The sequence below is a fragment of the Scleropages formosus genome, chromosome 23 (assembly GCF_900964775.1).
Source record: "Scleropages formosus chromosome 23, fSclFor1.1, whole genome shotgun sequence".
NCBI lineage: Eukaryota > Metazoa > Chordata > Actinopteri > Osteoglossiformes > Osteoglossidae > Scleropages > Scleropages formosus.
This window is the reverse complement of record NC_041828.1, coordinates 7945331-7958051: the sequence shown is the minus strand read 5'-3', so window position 1 is coordinate 7958051 and position 12721 is coordinate 7945331. Positions and strand designations below refer to the sequence as shown.

At 50.3% G+C, this 12721-nt stretch overlaps 1 protein-coding gene across 2 annotated transcripts in view; it reads left to right on the top strand.

Moving 5' to 3' along the window:
- Nucleotides 1–2529: 2529 nt before the first annotated feature.
- The window catches only part of LOC108933431 (inactive phospholipase C-like protein 2), a 53733-nt gene continuing 43541 nt past the window's right edge, over nt 2530–12721 (top strand). Inside the window, exons 1-2 of one of the 2 annotated variants that reach the window (XM_018750492.2) lie at nt 2530–2630; nt 3300–3925. In XM_018750492.2, the coding sequence (XP_018606008.2) occupies nt 3662–3925 (264 nt within the window). In that variant the 5' untranslated portion in view covers nt 2530–2630; nt 3300–3661. Of the gene's footprint in view, nt 2631–3299; nt 3926–11956; nt 12001–12721 lie in introns of those variants that run through there. The other variant, XM_018750494.2, reaches the window with a different exon arrangement.

Genomic DNA, 12721 nt, shown 5'->3' with positions numbered 1-12721 from the left:
GTTTAGAATTGTAGGATAATGGATAAACCTTTGCTCTGCTACTCGTGTGATGTACGCTGGTTCATACGGTAGAATGTGACAATTAACCGCGCCTCTGCGTTCAACTCTCTTCTTCTGTTGATGTGATGCACTCATTGTATTTTTCCCCTGAGGTGTACATCGCTTTGGAGGAAAGAATCTGCTGAATGACTGAAAGTAAGTGTAATGTAAAAAGGCAACACATAAAGAAAGAATGCTCAGTTTTTGCCTTATTTCCATTACTCTTGTCAACTGCCTTTTTTTTAAGCCACGCATGTCTTAATAAAGTTGAACAGCAGGTGGGGCTGCTGTAAGGTGAAACCTGCGGGGCCCCAGTCCTGTGGACGCACCTACTCCTCAGATACTGCAGGTGCTTTAAAGGCCAACATTTCAGATCCCCTCAACCCCAGGGAGTACTGGATGACTGCAAATAAAATTCACAAATGTAACTATAATAAAAAGGTGGACAAGTAATACTGGACCCTTTAGTTATTTAGAAATTTTCCAATGAGCTCTTGTCCCCAGGACAGGGTGTGTGGTGGCGCAGTGGGTTTGGTTGGGTCCTGCTCTCTGGTGGGTCTGGGGTTCAAGTCCTGGGTGGGGTGCCTTACAATGGAGCGATGTTCCATCCTGGGTGTGTCCCCTCCCCCTCCAGCCTTGCGGCCTGTGGTGCCGGGTTAGGCTCCGGATCGCTGTGACGATGTGTGTGTCTTGTCCCCAGAATAATTGAAAGATCACTGCTCTTCCTATAGCTGGTTTTCTCCTAAGCAATTTACCATGTTTATCTGCCCATCATTATTCACCCATTTGTGCAGCTTGGTAATTTTACTAGAGCGGTTTAGAGTGAGTACCTTGTGCAAGGACACTACAGCATGAGGTGAGTCAAACCTGCAACCTTTAGGGCCAAAGGCAGCAGCTCCAATCACTACACTATCAGATATTGAACATTTCTAATGTGTTTGCTCTCATCTTCTACAACTAATGGTCTGGGTTCTTGCTTGCAAACTGAGCCACACTAATCTCCAAAACTTTTGGCTGATTTTCCCCAGTTTATTTCGTGTTGCTTACTCCACAGTTGTTTCCAGCTGCTGAAGGATGTTTTTGAGAACTGAACTGTTAATGTGTCAGTATTTGTAGTCGTTCATTTTTACATTTGGAATGTGAACTAGGAAGCACAAGTGTCTGGAAAAATAGCAAGGATGAGTCTGGCTCAGGTTTAACAGGAAAAGCTCTTTATTTTAAAGAACAATTAAACAGCACGTGGTTCAGCAGATTGTTTTGTAGCATTACCGACTCGAGGTGTCAAAACTGTAGATGACAGAGGATATGATTGGAGACCATTGTATTTTTATTTGTTTAATCATGTCCTAATCTTGTCTATCATTACACTACATGTCTTAACTGCACTCCTCTTTGGGCACTGCAGTCATTTCCACACTGCTGTCTGTTGCACTATGGTATATTAAACATATACACTACTGTATATTCTTGACATTAATGCACTGCAATCCTGTTGTTGTTCATTTGTACAAATGATTATTAATAATTACCCATTTATACAGCAGGATATTCTTACAGCATCAATTTAGGGAAAGCACCTCGATTAAAGGTACAACAGCAGGAGTAGGATTTGAACTCGGAACCTTCAGATTGTCAGTTAGCTGCCCTAAGGACTAAACAACCTACTGTCCCCATAAGCGAGGTGTATGTGTATACATGTAGGGGACAGTTGGTAGCATAGTGATTAGTGGTACTGCCCTTGGATCCAAAGGTCACAGGTTCAATTCCCACCTCTACTTGTAGTACCCTTGAGGTATCGATCCTAAATTGCTCCAGTAAAATTACCCAGATGTATAAATGGGTAAATTGCAACCTTAACATTGTATGCTGCTTTGGAGAAAAGTCAGCTAAATGAATAAATGTTAATGTGTTACATTAATGATTTACAGGCTTGCCAATATGAAAGAACACGTGTGTCTCATGCAAAGAAATTAAGTGAATATAATATTGTAGATGCGTAGAAACCACTGAAGAAGACTTGTATTCATTAAAAGTTTCAAGAATCTTTTATATAGTCTTCAAGCCAATTGTAAATATGTAAGGCATGCAGAAAACACGTGTTCTCGGATTTTACTGTTACAGGTGCAACATCATTCCCGGAGCACCGACAGCTCGGCTTTAACCCGTGCGCCTCGGACACACACACCACGCCCTTCTGGCACAGGCCACACCCTCTACGGGCAGAGCTGCGCTCAAAGGAAGCCAATTATTTTCCGAATTGCTCTTGATTGGCATCATAATTATTACCGCGTTTGCGCTATTCTAATTAGGAATTGCGAGGAGAAGGCGGGGCTGGCGAAGCCCAAAAGGCGGGTCAATGTTGCAAGCCGTCCAATGGACGGCGGCGATGAAGTTTGGCTGGCAGTGATTGGCTCACCGCTAGCTGACTGGGCGTGTGCGAGGCGTGAACGCGGCGGACCGGCGCGTCGCCCGCAGACTCGGTTTGAGGAAGCGAACGCGACCTGTTTTCGGCTCGGCGGCTGGCAGCGCGCGTAATCTTGACCGCGCTCGAACGTCACTGCTGGATCTTCGGTAGGGCTGTGGACTCTGTGGTAAGAAAGCGCGACGGTCGAGCGGTTGGAGATGTGCTTCGAATTGGCTATATAGTATATGTGTCTTTAAGGCTGATTGACTGCTGAGGGACAAAGCCCCTTCCGGAGCCATCGATGACAAAGTTCTGCTTTTAATGCCATCCATCTTGTTGATTCGTCACAGAAAAAAATCAGCAGATCATGATCTGGTTTTTCAATGCGGGCTTGAGGACTCGAAGCTCGCGCAGGCACGTGACAGCGCGGCACTAGTCTAGTCCGGCGCAGCGTTTGCTAGCTGGTTGGGATCGAGGTGCGAACCGTAACCTTGCGGACGGCGGGGGGGAGGAAGGAAGGGAGGGATTCGGAACACATGTTCAGCAGCGGATCGCTTCGCTGCCCTGCGGGGTTCGGTCCACCCGCGTACTTACCGACGACTGATGGGCACGTTGGTGGCGCGTGGAAGAGCCTGGCACTGCAGCTCTCAGCTGGTGCATCATGTTGTGTGACACTTCCTACTTGCCGACCGCCTGCTGAGGCTGTTGCTCTGTTAACGCGGGGCTCCGGCGGCGGTGCCGACACGCACACGGCAGCCGACCCCGCGGCGCGCTCGACGAGCACAAACTAGTAACTCTCGTTTGACCCTCATCATCGTTCTGTCCCGCTTTCCCCCCTTTCTGTTTGTGTGCCCAGTCATCCTGCAGGGGAGTCAAAGACAGTCATCCGCGCCGGACTGACACAGCCTCGCTCGCGCACGGCGCGCACCCGCGGCGGAGGACAAGTTGTGCTGCGGTCACTCTCCAAGGGGGCTTCCACGCGATGACGGCTATCTGGGCGGCTGATAAATCGCACATCATCATGGCGTTATCTGCAGGGTGCGAAGGCTAGCTCGCTGCCCCTGCGCGCGGCTCCCCCGGTTCGCCAGCCCTGCTCCTCGTGGACGCCCACCGGCTCGCGATCTGCATGACCGCTCGTCCACGCCGCCTGTCCCGAGCCACCGCACACCCAGCGAAGGCGAGATAATCCCCCCCCCCCCCGCGGCAGGCGTCGATCCCATGGCGGAGTTGGGAGAGGAGCGCGTCGGCGCGTCTCCGTCAGGCGCCGGGAGGAAAGGCGCCGTGCCCGCGCCCGAGGGTGGCGCGCCGTGCGGGGACACGAGGCTCGAGAACGCGGTGTCTAACGGGGACTGTGGGGCGCCGGAGCCGGTCGGACCCGGATCCCCGAAACCCGACAGCCCGGGAGTGGAGATGGACGGCAGCGGCGCAGGTGTGGGAGTGGACCCCAAGTCGGGAATACCGCGGAGGAGCAGTATAATTAAGGTAAGAAATGTGCTCACCTCGCGCTTACTTGAACTTAAGGCTTAAGCGGGCATCGTCGGAAAACGGCGAATACGCGGTATCTTGTGTGAACCGCTCCGTACCGTGCGGTGTCCTTTCTAGCAAATCGAAATCCCAGCGGGAATCACTCACTGTGTGCGTAGGGTCGTGACCCTGCTTACCTTTCAGTCAGGTGTTATGAACAATTAGCGCGGTGTGTGTATATATACACATCCATCCACACACACACACACACAGCAGAATAGATGTCTGTCGCAAATCGCTGCTTTCAGCTGTAACAGAATATACGTGGTCCCCGACTTACGACGAGGTCACGTTCTGATAAACCCATCATAAGTCTAAAATGCATTTAATGCACCTAACCTACCGAGCATAACAGCCTGCATATGTGCGATGACCATTACGGGCTTGCCGCCTTCATGCTGGGCAATTATCTTGAGTTTGTCCTCTTCTTCTTCTCACCACCAGTAGCAGGAGACATAGATGGGTGTTTCTGTGACATTATGGATACACAAAGTAGGTACAGGGGGCTGTCTGTATAGCAACTGCATGCCAGACTAGGAGATGCTGATCGCTGTCGCTGCCCAGCATCGCGGAAGAGCATCGCACCGCAGATCGCTTGCCTGGGAGAAAAATCTAAATTCAAAGTACGGTTTCTACTGAACGTCTATCGCCAACTCGCCATCGTAAAGTCGAACCATTGTTAAGTCGAGGAGCATCTGTACTGCTTTCACAATTATTTAGTGTAACACCAACCAAATGTCTAATTGTGGTCTTCGCTGTGGTGTATTGTGTGTGAGAGAGAGAGAGAGAGAGAGAAGTAGCTGCTGTAGTTAAGTTTCTGCAGAGCCTCCTGAACTGGTGTCAGTGCCTTTATCTGTTGAGATCTGTGAGCAGTCAGGAAGGATGGGTCCAGAATTTGCCTTACTCACACTCACATGGTGACTGAATGTCTGCGAAGCTGCAACGACTACATTTAACTGCACGTGGGTAGATTTTGAGAACAAAACGTTGATTGTGTTTTTAAAGCAACCTTGACGGGGTTCAGCCATTGTCTGCCTCCTCCTCCAGTTAGACATAACAAAGCAGACGTGCAAAAGTGGAAGGGTTTACTTTGATTTCTCCTGAGCACGTTACAGAAAGTTACTCCAAGTTTAAATGTCTGCTGGCGATGGCAGAAGAACTGTCCTGTTTTTGGGTGGAAAGTTATGTCCTGTTGCCCGTGCTGGTTCCGCTGAGCCCTTGTTCCTCACGTACATTGTCATCCACAAAGCAGTGCAAGCCCAGGTGATGTGGCCTGAATGAAGTTGAGCTCCATCTCCAATCCCTGTGCCAAAAAGCCACACTAGAAGGTTCTAAAGGAATCGCAGGGATTTATTTTTCTTTAGATGTATTGTCAGAAAAGGTCAACGGTTTGAGGCTCGCATCCTTGAAGGATCGTTAGGATACCCGGTACGGCATGGTTTGGAGCAGATGATGTCTGTCGGAACGTGTGCTGCTGAAGCTCCTAAAGCAGTTTTGTGTTTCTACATGCAAAGTGGGAAGGTAGGGAAAGACGGTCCCTGGATTGGTGCGTGAGGGGAATCAAGGATGCTCCTTCCCACCCCTCCATCTGTTGAAGCTGTATATTGTATTGCTTGGGGTGTCTGGATCCTTTCAGTACCATGTGAAATTTTGATGACTGTAAGGCTGTAATCGCCCTCGCCCTTTGTCTGTCTTTAGGATCTGCCGTCTGTTCTTCACACTGCATGGAGTTCGTTGTTTATGTTCTGTTCATCGACGACAAGTAGCGGGAGGCTGCAGAAAAGGAATGATGTCGCTCGTTTCCTCTGAATTCTTGCAGCAGCACCGTTGAGTCACCGGTACCGGAACGCTTCTTTCTTCGAGGTACGGTGTCTGCGAACCAGTCGATTGGGGTAAGAGGCGGTAAATTGTTCTTCCGTGAGCTGTGCTGCAGCGAGGGCTCTTTCGACGGTTAGTAAACGTTTACGGAGAGCGAGAAACAGGAGGCGGGCCGGACGAGAGATTGCGAAGGACTCGCGTTGTGATGTGGAAATCTGTTACTGGTCGTGGTTAAGTGCGCGACGTCGACCTAGATATCGCTCAGTAGGATGTCGTGCGCCTTCAAAGCCAGCGGTGGTTGTCAGGCCGATTGGAGCTGCCGCGCCTCCGTTGTTGTGGCGACAGATCTGGGAAACGTGCTCTGCACGCCGGAGCGGGGAAGTGTGGGATGATCTGGCCAATTTATTCGCCTTAATCTCTTGACCTTTCTGTCCGTGGTGAAGAGTCTCTTCAGACTGTTAACGCATTGGATCTGGCGGCAACATCTCTCTCCTCCCCCCATCTGTTTCTCCTCCTGCTTTCATTGTAGCCTGAGCGCTGGGGATGGGGGTGCTTGGAGCGAGCAGCCTATAGTTGGATCGAACGCCCCACTGATACCTGTTGTAGCCTCAAACGCCGCTCAGACGCCCGTAGAAGCGTTTTTATCCCTGCTGCCGAGCGGATGTATCTCAAGCCTGATGCTGCAGTAAGGTATAACTGGAACGCTTGTGTTTTAGGGTTAAGGTGGCATGGTGGGTAATGGGTAGCGATGGTGCCTCACGGCTCCTGGGCTCCGGGTTCGAATCCGGCTCAGTCCGTGCGGAGCTTGCGCGTCCTGCAACGCGCCGGTGTCCCGCCCCGTGCTCCCAGGATAGATTCCGTACCGCCGCGACCCTGCGAGCGGTTTACAAGTGGACGACTGATGGATTAACGTTATAGGTGCTAGCAATAAAGGCACGAATGGGACGGGGAGCATGATCGGTATCACAGGACTCGCAGCCCGAGGAAAGCCCACGAGCGTGTGCCCTTGTGCTGTATTCATAAGCAAAAGCACATTCTGTTGGGTTAAGGGCTACGAGCACGTGTCGTCCGAAAGACAGCTGTTGCCTCGTCTTTGTTTGCACTTCTTTCGTTTCGGACCGGTTCGTTTCGAACGCAGCCTGCCCGCTGCGGCGCGTGACCGAGTCCTCTGCTTAACCTTGATGCCCTGCCTCAGAGGGGGATGGAGTCCAGTATTGACTTCGGATCTATACCTACCCTTGTATCTCATTAGAAAAAAACTCCGATTAATGGCTCGTCTCCAGCTGCGTTACTCCCTGTGCGTCCTGTGCCGGAAAGCACATGATCCCCGCTTCCTGGCCGAGAGATGCCAGCTCCACTCACATCAGCCCAATGCCTGCGATTCGATAAACAAATAAGCCGATGAAGTAATAAACGTTACATTAAGGTTGGCACAGAATTGATGCGATGACTCCCCCCCCCCAGAGAGCTGTTGCCCTTGCGCAAGGGTCAGCGCTGTAAAGAACCCAGAGGCTATACATAATACAATGTGACAAGTTATGTTTTGTGACTTTTTTTTCATTTTCCATTCACTTTTCTTAGATTAAACATGCTTTTGGCGTTTAAAAGCTGACAAACGGTCTGAACTAGGGAAATATTCCACGTTCTTGAAATTAGCAAATTTTGGGATTGGGTTCCAAGCGAGGAATATTCCGGTACCTTTTAGGATCTGACGCTTTTTTTGGATGTTTTGGTACTTTGTAGAATCTTTCAGGGGCTGTGAACTATCAAACTAAAACCGACGTTGGAGAAGAAGTGGTGGTATTTTTGTAATCCCGAAACTTTAATGAATCGTAATCAATGCAGAAACTGACATAGCTAAGGACTTAAAATTGTTGCGTTGTAACTCTTGCGTTCGACACAGGTTATTTCTGTGCACAATATTGTTTTGAAAAAGATTATGTTCCGTTTGCCTGATGCTTTTCTCCAAATTGACCCCTCAATTATTTAGCCGGTTGTACGGCTGAGTAATTTTACTGGAGCTGTTTTTAGGGTACAGTAGCTGGACGTGGGATTCGAACCAGCAACCTTTGGGTCTGAAGGCAACAGCTTTAACCACTACGCTACCAGCCTAAAAAAAGTGTGGGTTCACGATATTTTCAGTGGTTTGTTATCCGATCCTCCCCCCCTTCATTCGATATTGCGAACGTACAGCGTTTTAGATGCGGTGGCTGCTCGTGAGCGCGGACCACATTTTCCACTTGCAAAACTTGGTGCGCCTCTGCTTGATGGAAAAAGAGCTGGGCGCCGAACGGTCGTTCTCGCTGTCCGGCGTGAGCCGAAGCTTGACGGCCTCTCGCGGAACGGCTGCGGTCCCCAACGTGCACGATCGCTGCGGTATCGGAGAGCGCGTCTCTGTACGACGTGTCGCAAGGCTGTGGGGCTGAGAGGAAGTGACACGAGAAGCTCTCTTCAGCAACGTGTGGTGAAAAAGGCTTTCGAAGCCCAAATCCAGCGCATCTTACGAAGGGATACGTGGACGATGTTGGGACGATGCTCATGCGACGAAGAGCGAGGCGGAGAGGGTTAATCGAAGCGACTCTTCCTTTCTCGCAGCCGTGGGGAGGATGGAGTCGGAAGCAAGTTTTCTCAGCTTCCAGGTGGCTGACGGCTTCGGCCGAGCGACAGCGGTCGTACGGCGTGAAGGCCTCGCTCGTTTCGAGTGCCGCCCGTGAGGTCAAGCGGCGCGGCGGAGTCGGTCGGACGGGAAGTTGCGCAATGCGTGTCCGCGAACGGCGCGTTTCCGCGGGGACCTCCCAGGTGAAGCGAGCGACCTCGGCCTGCAGGCTGCCCTGACCGCCCGGGCTTCCGAGAACGTGGGCGGGGCTTCGGCTCAGGTCGCATTTGAGTTGGGATTTAATAACGTGGAGAAATGTAAGCTTTCAGAACTATTTTTTTTTTTTTTTTTTTTTTTTTTTTTGTTTTATTACACAAGGCAACAAAATGTTTCAGGGTTTTTAGTTGTGTTGGGTCCCCCCCCTTGATCATGATTAAAATTTACTGATTACAAAAGTACCTCTGTGTTCCAGAATCAGTTTTGGTTTGGTACTTTGCCGGCATTGGCCGATGCTCGCAGGCACCAGAACGTTCTAGAAATTTCCGGATCCTAAAAGGCACCGGAATATTTGGCACTTGGAACCCGGTTCCAGAATTAGATTTCAAGAACGTTCAGTATTTTTTTCTAAAAACTGACATACTCTTGGCGTTGGTTTGTACTATATGTAAGTTTAATATAACAAAATGGAATGGGGGGGAAAAAATCAACAAAATTTGTCACGTTGTGGTGTTTGCGTGTGTCTTCGTTTAGCTGACACTTGTTAGGTTTGTATGGTAACGTATCTGTGATTTACCCATTTATACAGCTGGGTAATCTCCCCCCCCCCCCCCCCCCGTTTAGCATAACTACCTGCCCACATTTTGATTGCAAGGTAATTGCTTTAACTGGCCCACACCTCACTGACACTGCTGATGGGTTTTCTTCATTTGCTTCGTGTAAAGGTATCGCTCAGGTATTTAAAAATATATCGCAGTAAAGTTTCAGTCTGGTTTTAATTACAGGAGGATTTTCTTTCAAATCATCCCTTTTTGCTATTGGAATCATTCGCTGGAGGGAATGGGTTCGGCGGAGCAGGTCGTCTTTGGACCGGCCGTCTTTCTGCCCTTATCGTCTTCCCTCGCTTCAGCTACTGCCGCTGGCAAACGATGTGCGTCTACACCCGAACGCCGCTTTAAAAATCGGAAAGCGTGCGAGCGTAATTTCAATTAAACCGGATAGGTCATATGAGAGACTGATGCACTTGGAGGACCCGGGGAAATTAGGGGAGGTTGTATGCGGGAGGGAAAGGCACAGCCAATCAGCTGCCGGTGATAATTAAGGTGTGTTTAATGACTTAACGACTTGAGATGCGTGTAAAAAACACTTGGCGCAGTTATAGACCTCCCTGGTAAATGGAGAGGAGCAGTAAACGTTGTGGTCAGCCCTGCACATTATTATTTTAAAGGCATATTTCCCAAGGCGGTGTGGCAAGGCATTCTGGGATTTGCAGTGGTTAATATCCTCCCTCTCGCATTTCCATTCCAGGGCAGCGGAAATCCATTAGTCTCATTAATCCTCGTTGCGGAGTGAATGAAATCCTCCCCTGCCGTTCTGCATTTGGATCCACATTGTTGCTGGCCAGTAAAACCATTAATGCTGCAAAAAGGTTTATTCCTAATGAAAGTGCCCCTGACGAATGCGGCCGTTTTGAAGTTGAGAAGTGGGGCGAGCGGGTAATTGTTACCGTGTTGTGAAGTCTTGTAACGCTCAGACCTCGGTGCAGGAGTGATGCTGAAAAGCGTGGCTTTGTGTACCGTAGGGAGGATGACCCTGGTGTAGTGCAGTACCAGCGGGTTTTACGTCGCCCGACGGCGCATTTCTCCAAAGTGACCTGCTATTTAAATTTTGAGTAAGGACCTTGCTCAAGGGTCCTACAGCTGGAGGTGAGATTTGAATCTGTGACGTTTCAGTCCAAAAGCAGCAGCTCTAACCACTAAATATAGCTGTGGTATTTGATGCGGAGACTGACGATTTCTCGACCCTCGGCGCACCTTCGCCGGACCGCAGCTTTCTCGGCAACCGAGGAGCGGAACCAATCAGCAGAGCGTTTTGGGCTGCAGAGGAGGAAAGGAGCCTTTCCCTTTGCCGTCCTCCTGTCGTCCACATCGCCGTCCGCACGTCCTGCGGACACGTCCCGTCATTCCTCCGCCATCCGTACTCATGTTCATATCCACATCCGCACCGTTCATCTCGCGCGTTCATTCCATTCCATCTCATCCTCAAGGATCCCATTCATAGCTCTTCACCATCCGTCTCCTCCTCCCCTTTACACCTCTTGGCATCGCCGTCTACATTTACATTTATTCACTTAGCAGACGCTTTTCTCCAAAGCAACTTACAACGGATACTATGTAGTGCCACCAGCCCACACACCTTATTCACCGTGGTGACTTACACTGCTAGATACACCACTTATGCTGGGTCACTCATCCATACATCAGTGGAACACTCTCTGTCACTCGTACACTATGGGGGAACCCAAACAGCCTGTCTTTGGAGTGTGGGAGGAAACCAGAGCACCCGGAGGAAACCCACACAAACACAAGGAGAATATGCAAACTCCACACAGACTGAGCAGGGAGTGAACCCGTGTTCTCTCGCACCACCCAGGCGCTGCGAGACAGCAGCGCTGTGCCTCTGTGCCGCCCCGTCTACATCTCTTCCTTCCTCTTGTTCAGGTTGACGCCGTCCATATGCTGAGATTAGTCTCTGCTGGGGGGGGGGTCAGGCGTCCGGGAAGATCCTTGCGATTGGCAGGATGACGCGAGAGACCTGTGAACCATCAGGATGCGTTTCCACCCCGAACCTCCACCCAAGCAGTGAAGTTCTTCACTTTTATGTCTTGACGGTTCGGCAGTTTGTTGCTGAAGAGTGTTGAGGCGGACGGGAACGTGCTTCAGGGTTCGCGCCGCGTAAATTTCGTCGCGTCTCGACACGTACAACCTTGAGCGCGTCGGAGGTTTCGGGCAGCGCGTACGCGCCTTTCCGCAGCCCCGTCGTTTACACCGGAAACGGGCGGAAAAGCCAATGGTTATATCGGTTCTGCGGCAAACGCGTTTCCTCCAACCTGCGTTTCCGGCACCGATGTTTCCAAAACTTTTTTTGGGGGGATTTTTTTGTGTGTTTAGTAATTGATTATTTGTTTATCATTTCAGGGCCAGGATGGGTTTGAAGTTGGGTTCGAGCGATTAGCTTGAGGGTTTGGATTTTTAAATGCACTCGAACCCTCAATTGCCTAATTCCAGTGGGCCGTGTGACGCTCCGTCTTAACGTTCGATTGCTGGCGAAGGCAGCGGTTTAAGCGCTGTCAGTAAGGATCCAAGAGCAAGGCGTGGATGTTGCTGATGGTGGCTGAGAAGATGCCCGAGGGCTTGTGCAGGGCGACGAAGGGCACTGACCGGACGGACAAACTGACCGCTCTGTAACCAGCGCACCGGCAGTCTGAGTTCCGGATGAAGTCCACGCCGGGCGATCGCTCGCTTCCCAAACACACTTGAGCGGCTTCCTGCTGTTCTGCAACAGGGTTTTTTTTTTTTTTTTTTCTCTCTCGCTCAGCTGAGCCGGGGCCTCTCAAGTATGGGTACGTCCCGAGACGTTTGTTTCCGCCTTTTTGCGGGTCTTGTCAGTTGGCGAGATCCGGGGCTCGGGGTGGCTTCTCCGTGATGCTGTGAAACGCAACCGGAACACGTGAGCAAATGCATCGTTCGGGTCGCGGTATCGACTCATTTCTCCGCCGTCACGAACGTCGTAATGTAGCGTTACAGAGGTTCGGTTTGATTTACGAGGGCTTGTGAACGGAGCCTTGAATTTGTCAAAGGGGGGGGGAAACTCACTTCTGCCGTTCTCAACAGGAAGGGTTGTTTTTCAGCTCTTCTGTCCCGCAAGATTAAAGTCATATTTCCGAGGACAGAAATGGTGTCGCCGTGTCCCGGGGGGACCGAGGAGACGTTCGCGAAGGCTTTCGCGGGACATGGGGACCGGCGCGCCCGAGGGGCTTTCGGGCATCTGGAGATTTAAAAAAAAAAAAAAAAAAAAAAAAAAATTCTTTTCTTTATTTTTATTTGCTTTGTTTTTCAGCTGCAGGGCACCTCCCGCTGTCTCTCACGGAAAATTTATGGACCGGTCCCGGGTGAATTGAGTTCACACCCCCTCGTTATGCACTCGTGTGTGATCATGTCATGTTCCACTGAGTCCGCTGGATCGTGTCTCGTGTTTACCCTGTTGCCGTTCGTGTTTATTTGCTTTAACCTACCTCCTCTTAAGCACATGTAAATGATTAATTTTATCGTTACTTGTTTACA